Source organism: Stegastes partitus, unplaced genomic scaffold, assembly GCF_000690725.1.
Source record: "Stegastes partitus isolate 25-593 unplaced genomic scaffold, Stegastes_partitus-1.0.2 Scaffold929, whole genome shotgun sequence".
Classification (NCBI taxonomy): Eukaryota; Metazoa; Chordata; class Actinopteri; family Pomacentridae; genus Stegastes; species Stegastes partitus.
Window position 1 is genome coordinate 32,467 of NW_007578660.1, and position 12,258 is coordinate 44,724.

The following is a 12,258-nucleotide window of genomic DNA, read 5'->3' on the forward strand; positions in this document are numbered from 1 at the left end:
TCCCATGAAGTACACTTGAATAATAACCCTCACTATTGTGATTTTTAAACTGCTGGGGCTCGCAGTGTGTACTTGCGGGAGTCACTTTCAAGGAAAGCTAAGGCAGTCCACCCTGACTAATGTCTTCCAACAAACAGTGGAGTCTGAATCTCTTCCAAATTAGAGGGTTTTCATGCATAATGCAGGTATAAGCTGCTAAATACATCTCCATATTTAGATTACAAATAGCTATTTATGAATAAACATATTTCCTTGGCAACTGAGCAGCTGCGGACCACAAATGCACAGGTAAATCATGGCAGGTCATCCGTGGATTATTTATCTCTTTCATCAGATTTGAACAGGATCAGACAGAAATGTACATCCATCCATTTAGATGTGCTTTTTGGATTGGAGACTCAGCTGACCAGGAGGCTTAAATCCAGAACCTTCTAGCTGTGAGGCCACCGCTGCAGGATATTTCTTTATAACTGATTCATACCTCCTGCACGCCTTTATATTTTTTTTCCCCAAAATTATATTAAGTCAATTGTATTCATAAAACCTTTGCATCAATCGAACGCTGCATGACTCACCCAGACCACCTGTCTAATTCAAGTGCTTTGTTTTGGACCAATGCTGAGCACTTATGGTTTGTGAAAAACGATGCTGCAGACTTGTTTTGAACATTCACAGCATAAGTAGAAGTTTCATTCAATTTGAACCTACATGTGAAAGAACATAAAGGCTTCTGTGTAAGACCCTAAAGCACAGGTGGAAAAACATATTCCTGTTTTCATTTTATCTGAAAATGAGCTTCAGTTCAACCTTCAGCCGTTTGCTTATTATATGGATCCGGTCACAGCCTGTATGCTTCTCCATCTCATTCACTGCTTCTTGTTACAGTCTGAACCAGTTGAGCTTATCACAGAATGTAAACTATATTCCAGTTATTATGTCAGGCGAAGTGCACCTCTCATAGAAAGCCACAAATCCAATCAGCTCACAAACTACCTCTAAGATAAAGATGAAAGCGTCGCATTCATCTGGAGTCTGTTTTGCGGCTCCTTTATGCTATACATACCCCCATGAGTTCAAGTGCAAGATACCATGCCGGATAAATGCCTCTGACAGGCCGAGACTGTGATGGAGCTGTCAAGATTCAGAGTCACGGATGTCCCCGATGAAGCCTCTTTTTTTTTTTTTTGCTTTGTCTAGATTGTATTTCCTTTCACGGCGTAGGAAATAGTACACAGTTGTTGAATTTGATCTGGATGACAAAAGTACCTACAGGAGCTATTGCTCAGAGGGCGAGGTGATCCATCCAGCCCACACAAGCAGATGACTATTGATTCAGCAGTTGATTGTCAGTCAAGGTCATGTTTGACTCTTTTTTTTTTGCCCCTGGATACTTTAATGAAGAGTGTAGAGTCTGAACTCTCTTTGCTCTTTACAGCCAAACAAGTGAAATTAGCTGCATGTCTGTAATGGACAGTCAGTGGTGTTGAGAGTGACTGACAGTCAGTTCTCTATGTTTTAACTCTGAACACAATGTGCGGGGAAATATAATGAGAGAATGCTCATTTTCTCTTTAAAGTGCACATTTAGGTTGACGCCTCTTTCCATTACAGTCGACATAAACTTCTGTTTGTCATCTACGGAGTCACAAAACTGAGATAATGTGCTAAAAATGTAATCAGGTAAGTTAAAAATATCAATAGATAATAGAAATAGTTCAACTGTAGTGTAAAAAGAGTAAAAAATTAAACATTACATTTTACTATTTTTTTGTTGTTGTAATTATCTGATAACATCTAACTACATTTTTTTTCCATCTCAAGGCCTCATTTAATCATAATTTTTTGATATAATCACCAACAACAACAGTGTTCCTCAGTCAAAGTTCAGCTATTACTGAATTATTCCTTCGCTTCTGCATTTCTCGGCTCGAATGCCCAGAGGGTCGCTGCAGTAAGCTGTTGAATCGATCAGGAGCTTACACTGACTTCACCTTATCAGTGTGGGAACCCGTGGGACTGTGTTAGCACTTTGTCTCAAGTGAAAGTATTCCACATCATTTTCTGGATCGAATGAAAGGCAGCTATGAGGGAACTGCGCTACCGGAGCCACTCCAACATTTTCTAATTAACATTTTTCTTCTTCCTTTGTTTAAAATCTACTTGTTGACCATGACATAGGAATGGGAGGAAAACGTTAATAGGCCTTTTATATAAAATATATCTCGATGGGAATGTAATCTACTTGATAGAATACTTTAAAAGGTTAATTTTGCAGTTTTTTTCTAATTTGATTGCATAAATTTTCACATGCTTATAAGAGCTAAATAGATTCTATTGCTCGAGGCCAACTTATGAAACAGTATTTTCTAAAAATGCAATTCATTATTCAGTGTGTGCACTGTTTAAACCCTGGTAGGTGTTGACATCCTGCTGGGGGTCACGCTGTTGTCATTTTGACAGCTGAGAATGTCTTTTCAAGGCTTACGCTGAGGTCGCTGGCTCAAGTATGGACGCATGACGCCTTCACCAGCTAAGACATCCAAATGCAGACAATTACGGAGCTTGGGAAAACTGCAGGTCTCTGTCGTGAGTGCTGCTGGAGACCCTGTGAAGATGAAAAATGCATGTCAGGAGTGAAAAATCCCAACTCCCCGAGGGGTGCTAAAGCTACGAAGCACGAGAAAGAGATTAACCAATGCAGCTGTGAGAGGGAGAGAGGTGAGCTGCCTTGTTCTCCGCTACCCCCCCCTGTTCACCCTCTCAAACTGATGGTTTCTAAAAATGATTTATTTTTTAATAAATGGTCAACGGCGGGTGTGATTTAATGGAGGAAATAATTTGTGTCAACTTGAATGGCCCAAAGGATGGTGTCTTCTTAAAACAATAAATCCACTGCTTTCCAAAGAACAAAAGCACAGAAGCTCAGAAGCATTCACCAAAACACTGACGTTTCATTCTTTTTGTCACCAGGCATGTTTCATAGTCTGGCCTACAAAGACAGAGCATTGCATTCCTTTGCTGTTTTGTTTGGTAGAATTTTGCCTGATGGCAGTTTACAGAGCTGACATGAAACTGAGGCTCTAGTAACAAGCAATCCATAAGCTCCGGAAGAAAAGAAGATATCAGATGTATGTTTTTCATCTAAATGTTGTCGTCCAACTTAAATTGATGTGTGGGAAACGTGCACTTCAACGGCCTTTTATCTTGCTTACCAAAATGTACGCCTTTAGGAAGGTGTCAGCAGTGGAAATAAGGAGGGGAAACTTCTTTTGTAACCATCCATCTCAAAGGGGCAATCTGGAGGACTCATGTGAGCTCTGGTTCATCAATTTATCAACGTCAGAGAGGAAATCCGGGGGATTGCTCTTAACTCCGGCTCCTCACACTCCCATCTTTCTTATCTACTGCCTGTTCAGACGGCTAACTCTGTGTCAGCTCGTGAGGCATCAACAAGCTCCGGCGCTCCCTCTCCACCAACACCCCCTGCAGGGAAAAAGGACAGGCACTCAGCTGGTTGATTGTCAGGGCCATTATGTCCCCCCAACATCCCACAGTCCCCGCTTCCACAATTCCCTCCATTAACAAGGGGGTTGCTTCCCACTTCCTCTTTGATGTGTCACACTCTGCTGCAGATTTGTTTTTAATATGTGTGACAGAATCCACTTAACTGGTAGTACGACGAAGTGAGAAGACCTTTTTTTTTTTTTTTTTCCTTGTGAAGCAACAGCAGCCATTCATCTCAGACTTTGCGATGGAAAATTCCAGCGTGTTTCCGAGTGTTGTATTAAACTGCCGTCAATTAAAGATCAAACGCGATCAGAGAGGCGACCATTTATGTATACATGATTGACATTATGACACAAAAAGACTTGACTAAATGTGAATAAACCAGCCAATTGGTATTTTATTTTTCATTTAATGGTGATAGTTAGAAATACGCTTTTAGCTAAATGAGAAGATCAGTGCCATTCTCATATCCATGTATTAAATATGAACCCTCAGCTAGTAGGGGGTTTGCTTTGCTTTGGAGGAACACAGGAAACAGACGGGAACAGCAACAGTAAGGAAAATGTGCTCCTCTGAAGCCAACTGATCATAAAGTTATATCATTAATGCAAAGGCGAAACTTGTAGTTTTTACGCTTTACAAATGTCAATTAATAATAAATAAATTTATATTTCTAAAAAGCCTAACTATCTGTTCATCAGAATAAAGTCTATTCCAAACCATGTTCACATGAACTCTGGATGGCAACAGTCAACACATATAATTTGACTTCTCTTGCTACGATGGCACAAAGAACAGATCATCTCATCAATGCACACAAAATGATTTATTTCAGCGAGCGAGCAAAAAAGAGGGGGGAGTCTTGTAAACAAAGATGCGAGATGTTTTCAAGTCAGATGTGGATATACTATATATGATCTCATTAAATCCGGTCTTCAAAGCTGAACTAACTCATGGGAAAAATAATTGCGGAGAGAAATATGCAAATGTGGGCTCTCTTCTCAGTCAGGCGAGCTCTAACGGTGTACGGGGCTCAAATAGATGGCCAGTGTTTACAAAGCAGTTTGATCCACAACAAGAAGCTGCGTGTGTGCCACTGTGATTAAAACCTGTTTACCAAAAGCAAGCAGGAGCTCAGATTTTTTAATTTTTATTTTTAGCAACTAGTTCCTCACTTTCACAGGTTTTGCCCAACATAAAGTCTAACACGAAGCGACAGCATGGCTGCAGGTGGAGCTTAGAAAGAGTGGAGAGTTTGTGAGCGAAGTTAATCACATGAGCAGCGACTCACACATCTGTCAGGTTAATGAGACAACGCCCGGGGGAATAATGATGAGTTTACATACAGCTGCAGGAAGTTTGCTTCCGATTTTACAATCAAACAGGGTTGTCACATCTCCTGACTAATTTTGTGCTTTGGGAAAGATCTTGATGAGGAATATATTGTTTGACAAACCAGAGAGTTAATTTTGTTTTAGATTAATTTTGAATTTTTTTTTTAAACGTATCATTAAGAGACCAACATTACACTCGGCATCATAACGAGAACTGCCAGGTTTCACAAGAATTGGACAAAATGCTGATGGGAGTGTAACTGATGCGTCCATCTGGTGTTACAATCAATACCAAACAGTGTCACCAAGAGACAGTAATGGACACTCTGGGATCTCCAGATTTAGACCAGTGGAGCGTTGCCAACAGGTGCATGGACACAGACACTTTGTCATTAGGTTGTGACTGACAAATTCACATTTGTATTTCAAACCAAAGGTAGTATCAATAATGCCTCCCATCAAGAAGCAAAAATCAATTCCCAACCACATAAAGAGTTGGCATGTTCACGCTTTGTGTATTTTTTTTGCACTTCTCAAAAAAAACATGCAAGTTAAATAGAAGAAAATTCTGCCTTCTGTGTGTCCTGGGATGAAATCCAACCCTCAGAAAAGATGGTAAGGAACAAGTAAAGTGAGGAGGATACTGCATGACATTTAATTTGGTTCACTTTCACAAAGTCAAACATTTAGAGATGACAGCGATTAATGAAAGTGTAAACTAAGCTCTGTGACTTGGACTGTGTGCTCTAGATTTCAGATGTTTAGAATTTCATCATTAATTGCAAAAGGACATTAAAAATACATTTAATCACGGTTCTTGTACGAAACATAGTGCTTAGTAGTAAAATATATTTTAAACATAATTTCTATTATCAGTCTTGCAACGTGCCACGATACAGTTGTTGCACTGCCATCTTCACCTTTGTAAAGTAATACACCTGGACAATTTCACTGAATAATGGTTAATCTTTATTTTTTATTCTGAATTTGCAAATAAAGACTCTTAATGTCTGCTGCCCGTTCTTCATCAGTCAAAGCTTAATGGGAGAGTGGCAAAGAGAAAGCCACTGTGGAAAATAGCTTACATTAATCTCTCAACCAGGGTCTGGCTCTTGAGGCAGCTGCAAGAAAGTTCTTTGGGCTAATGAGGCCAAAAGGGACCAAAAAGTGAACATCATCACAAATACACCATCCCCATTGTGACGCACGGTGGTGGCAGCATCATGATGTGGGGATGCCCCTCAGCAGCAGGCCCTGGAAGGATTGTAAATGTAGAGGGTAAAATGAAGGCAGTAAAGTTAAAGGAAATGTTGGAGGACAACCTGACGCAGTTTGCAAGAAAACTGCGACTTGGAAAAAGATTTGTAATCATGTGGCGTTTGTTGGATAACTCTGATGGTACGAGACTGTTGTCTTCCCAAACACATTGCATTTAACATTTATCCTATCGACTGGGGTGCCTGCACACCCCAAAGATATACTTTCTGTCCTTTCTCACAGGCACTTGGTTCTATCATTCCAATTTTTCATGACTTTGCCAATAAGTATCAAAGCAATGGCACATTTCTAATGAATGTAAATTGATTAAAAATATAAAATATAGATAACAGAGACTGTACACACAACTGTTGTCCTTTCTTCATTAGACAAAACTTTATAGGAGAGTGGCGATGAGAAATCCACTGCTGAAAAAAAGCTTATATTATTTTCTCAACTAGAATTCATCAGGAAGCATAGGGGACTCTGAAGTCAAGTGGAAGAAGGTTGTTTGGTCTGATAAGACATAAAAATTAACTTTTTGACCATCAGACTAGATGCTGGTGATGATTGGCGGACACCAAACATGATCACCAACACACCATCCCCACTGTGAAGCATGGTGGTGGCAGCATCATCATGTGGAGATGCTTCTCAGCAGCAGGCCCTGCAAGGATTGTAAAGGTAGAGGGTAAAATGAACACAGTCAAGTTTAAGAAAATGTTGGACAGCTTGATGCAAGAAACCTGCGACTTGGGAAAATATGTGTTCCAGTAAGACAATGACCTGAAGCTGACAGTCAGAGCTACACAGAAATATTTTAAAGGCAATAAGGTGAATGTCCTGGAGTGGAGGAGTCAGAGCCCTGATCTCAGTCCAACTAAGAATCTGTAGATGGACTTGAAAAGGGCTGTTCACATACAACCCCTGTGCAACCTGACAGAGCTTGAGCAGTTTTGCAAAGAAGAATGGGGTAAAATTGCAGTGTGTAGATGTGCAAGACTGATTGAGACCAATCCACACAGGCTCCAGACTATAATTGTGGCCAAAGGTGAATCTACTGACGTGAAGAGAGTGAATATTTATGCACTCACTTATTTTACCTTTTATATTTTTCATAAATTAACATTACTTTGCAGAAATGTGTTTTCACGTTGAAATGAAAAGTCTTTTGTTGTAAATGAAAGAGAAAAAAAATAATTATGTGGACTATGTTTTAATGTTGAAAAGCAATAACAGAGAAAACTTCCATGAGGGGTAAACACTTTTTTATATGCACTGTTGGTAGTTAGTGAGTTATATGAGTGCTCATAGGAAAGTGAATTTACTGAAAGTGAAAACTACTTTTCTGATTGGTCTTGTGACACATCAGACAGGCTTCTTCACTTCAAAATACAGTCGTCAGGCTGTTGTTTGCAGATATGGGCAACCTCTTCCATGGAGAAATACATTTCGTCCTGCTTTCTTTGCCAGCAATGAAAACTTCCAAGCACTGTGTGTTTAACACATCTCAAAGGCACTTTGAGGTGGAGTACGGACTCAGAATATTTGGAAAATACTCAAGGATGACATTTAAGTGTATCTGGAGAACAAAGGAAGTGTTACCCTCCTACCATTATTTTTGAATGAACACAAGTTGACAGTGAAAAACCTAAATTGTGTTTTCTATTTGGATAATTTGGATTGGAAACGATTGGAAAACATGTTATTGTAGCTGATGCTTCAAATATGAAATGCCAACTTTCATTGCAAATCCAAACTGTGGCGCCTTTGTTCAGCTCAGCATTTAAATCTAAAACCGGCTCAAACAAAAAAACAAAACAGAAAATCACATAAAATCAAAAGATCTGATTTAGGATTCTATGACCTAAAAAAAACCCAACATATAGAGCAACTATGTTTTTCAATTAATGTGCTGAATGAGATTTCCACCGACTCCATACCATATGCTGAACAGCAACTTTGAACTCTGAGGGCGCAATCTTACCTGAGAGTCCACTCACCAGCTTTTTTTCTGGAGTTTAACTCACATTTCACGCTCTTCATCAGCAGATGGGGTTCACCCAGCTGTCACGGAGAGTGACTCAGCAGTCAGCGTCATAACTTCATCCAACCTCACATCTTTCGACGATTCATGTTGAACTTTCTATTTTCCAAACTTCTCTTTTGTCTAACAATAAAAAATAGAGATATTTGTTTCCCACAGTCAGTTTCATGTAAATACCGAGCCTTCAGACAATGCTTTCCGCCCTCTAGCTCACCGATACTCACCTTATGGCCTGTGAAGGGATGCCAGCTGGCAACCATTTCATAATTTACATGAAACAACTTAATTCGCACAAGGATTTTTTTGTCATTGTTGAACTATTGCTTGAATAGTAACTCTCCAGTAATGTCCCTTGGCTGATAAATACTTTCAAAGAAAGATGAGTAATGGTTTCTTAACTGTTCATTCCTTGTATCTGATAAATTTGATTGTTTCTTCACAAACTGGGCCCTGGCAAGGTGTGTTTAAACAAAGACCATCATCAGGCTTTGCTTCAGATTGACTCAAAAACATTTTACCTTGATGCAAAAAAATATTCATTTCCTCCAAATGTGGCGGCACAATGATGAAGACTGTGACAACAATGCGTCTCATTTGACAAGAATACACTGAAGGCTGAAAAACACTCATCCTCCCACTGAAAAGCTAACACTTCATCGAGACTACAAAGCTTTTATGAGATCGCGAATAAGGAACGAGACGGTTATCGAATAAATTGGGCTCATCTTCATAAAGCTCGAGCCTGAGATGTACAATGTGTATTACTGGATGTTATCTAATCCTTAAAAATAAAGAGAAACCGAATGCACACAAATCCGCACATTACACTGAGCTGCCTGTGGTAAGGCATATTAAATAACAAATCAAATGCTACACATTTGGCCCCCTGGGTGAAATTATAATAGAATAATGACAAAGAGAAACACTAAAAAGAGAGAAAGGAGTCAATGTATGCAGTAGTCATTACTACCGACAAATAACCCCTTGATTCATTTTGGTGCCATTTCACATCATAAGGCAACAATTAATTATTTTAGACTCTGGCTCATAATTGAAGTTTCTTTCTTAGGATTCTTTGCATCATTTATATGCGTTCACCGACCTACAACAAAAAGCGTCAATGCAGCTACATCCATGCATACAGAGTCCTCCCCTCCTCTGTAATGTCAGCTTCTACATGTAGCTCATGATACAAATGCTGCGGTGAGGTCTAGGATTACATTTCTCGCCCTTTTGGATAATGCACCATCCTCAGAACACCTCTGGTCCATGTAATGACAGGAAGGGAACAAATCAGACGACGGGAGAAAGGAAGTTCATGACTAATGATTGTAAATCCATTTGAAGGAGATAAACACAGTCCTAGTCGACTGCCTGCCCACAGTCTAAGAAAGTGCCAGCTTTGTCAAACGTAGTCATGCTCTACCAAATATTAAACATCAAGGGTCTCTTGCTGACAGCAGCCCGACTGCGCACCGTTATCCCGTTGCCTTATTATACTGAATAAATCCTCTCCATGTCAAGCACCATGCCTGGATTTTAAGACCTAATTTAATTCCAGCTATGTGCAGCTCTGGCGCTCTGACGTTATGACTCTGATGCAGTGTGGTCCGAATGTGTCAGAAGGACTCTGAGAACAAAGAACCCTGTGAATGACAGACTGGAAAAACATTAACATTCATTAAGTTACAGATAGACGTTTCCACTAAATCTTCCAATATTTCTCTTAGCCTTTTGGGAAAATGCATTTATATTCATAAAATTCCAGCTCTTCAGTACCTCTAATTGAATCTAAAGTTAGCCATCCTATTAAAAGTATGGATGAGAGCACAAAACTGTACCTCCTGAAGAGCCAAGATGAGATGTTGCCAAAGCCACAGCGACACAAAGGGTTCCACGTTAAGACTGCCACCATTTTTCATAAATTATTGAGCAGCGGTTCAAGAGAGAGAGGAAATATCTCTTGACCACGTATGCTTTGAATAAATTACATTGTGCACCATGAGGCAATATTCCAAGGCAGCATAATACAACTGTGAAAATTGTTTATTTTCATCCATCCTTCTGCCACCATTCATCCATAATGCTGCCAGCAAATACAATGACATTGTTTCTGAGACAGCTGGGAAATGTTCTAGTCATCACCCCCGAAAACCACGTTTCTGCCAAAAACACTGTGCTCTGTGACTGGGTATAAGCCATCTGAGTTCAGACCACACAGCGAAAACAAAGGAAGACAACAAACCGAGTGACTCCTGTTAACGCATGGGTTAATCAGTGACAAACGCAGTGTCAACATCACATCCACAGAGGAAGTTACAAAGTAGGAAACTTAACTTTGATGTTGAACTCGACTCAAAGCTTAAATCATTGAAAACATTTTGCAACTTTAATACAGATACAGTGACTTTAAAAGGTTCAACAAGTTGGAATATGCACCACCTGCAACCTCCAGTCGTCATACAAACATTTATTTCTACATGTAGTTTAAAAAAAAAAAAAAAGAAGAATGCAAATCATGCATCTTGAAAGAAAGAGTCCAGATCCTCTGTGATCTCAGCCAAATGCTGGGGGGCGTTTGCTGCTGCTGCTGCTGCCTCTCGAGCTGCAGTTGATCCTCTGCCCGAGTTTTCTTGCGACCTCTGTGGAGTGTCCGTCTCTCGCTTTATGTCCTTGCCTCCGCCCAAAACTTTCTGGCTCTCTATGAAGTACTGGTTGGGGTGATTGAGTGAGAAAGTGGTGTCCTCAATCTGCTCGAGAAATGAGAAAACACGGGAGAGGAAGGTCAAGAGAAAAATAAGAGCAGTCTTAGTTCTCACCAAAGTGGCAGGTTGGGAGGCGTAATGACTGATTCCAGGTGATATCTTTCATCAGGTGATCATTTTCCACCTCCTTCACTGAGGGACCATGAGGAATGGTTTACTAATTTGTAATTTACTAACAATTTACTAATTTATTACCATTATTGAGGACCGCAGGCTTTCGCAGCCACATTAGCGAGCTAAGTCACCAGCTAACTACTCCATCAGAGCACGGTGAAAAGATGAAACGCCCTTTCGGGAAATAAATGTCAAAATCACTCATGGTGGAGGAAAAAAAAACAATGAAACAATTAACAGATGAAGTTCAAATACTCCTTCGATAACCTTTTGCATGATTTTGAAACAGTTATGTTGTTGTGACTGATGTTTTCAAAAGCTTTCATACTAAAGGACTGAATTATTGAAATGACTGTGAAACATTTGAGCACAACAGCACCAGCACACTCCATGTACCAAATTAAGGTTAGCAACGAGGCATTTTGTCATTTCTACCTGTTGAACAGCGAGAGTGAAGGAGATTATTTAAAAAAAAAACATGCTGTAGCATTAACAACACTTAAAGGGCACTTATGTAGGGATTTTTACAGCTTCCGTGTACAACGCTCCAATATATCTGCAGGAGGGCTGAAATGGTTGATGATCAATTCCGACTACTCCTCCGGCTGCTGAGATGTTTGGCTTCCCAAAGTGAGTCTGCACTCTTGCACTCAGCGTACTGTGTAAAATCATTGCTTTCAGCAGCTGCTAGCATCATAAAAATGTGAATTCAATGTGTATATATTGTCCTGTGAGGCAAATTAATTCATTTTACACATGACTGCGGAACATAGCATCTTTGTTTTTTAATCAATTGCTCGCTCCGAATAGATGAATGTACACGGAATGACTGCGAGCAAACAAATGACCCGCACATTGTTAATTAAACACAACAAACAGCAACCCAAGTAGCCCTGGGTTACAACTGTATATTCTCCACAGAAAAATTTGGAGCAGATGTGTGACGACCAACTAAAATCATATTCCTACCATAATTAGCTAAATTATACATGAAATAGGCTGGACCTGCTCCATACTAGATGGTTTTGAGTAAGACGGTGTTGTTTTTTGACGGACGAAAGAGCACGTTTGTTCTGTTACAAATATGACACACCCTTGCTCAATTCAATACACTAACGCGCTACAGGATAGTAGACTGTTTTGTTATACCGCTTTAATAATGTAGAACAATGTCACCGACTGTGGTAAAGTCCAAACTTTGGAGTTTTGTACACCCACTGTATGCTGTTTTTCAT

General features: G+C 39.8%; 1 protein-coding gene across 2 annotated transcripts in view; it reads right to left on the reverse strand.

Moving 5' to 3' along the window:
• Window positions 1-10,172: 10,172 nt before the first annotated feature.
• The window catches only part of prim2 (DNA primase subunit 2), a 26,896-nt gene continuing 24,810 nt past the window's right edge, over window positions 10,173-12,258 (reverse strand). For both annotated transcript variants that reach the window (XM_008294009.1, XM_008294008.1), the window contains exon 14: window positions 10,173-10,894. In XM_008294009.1, coding sequence (XP_008292231.1) covers window positions 10,661-10,894 — 234 coding nt within the window. In that variant the 3' untranslated portion in view covers window positions 10,173-10,660. The remainder of the gene's footprint in view (window positions 10,895-12,258) is intronic.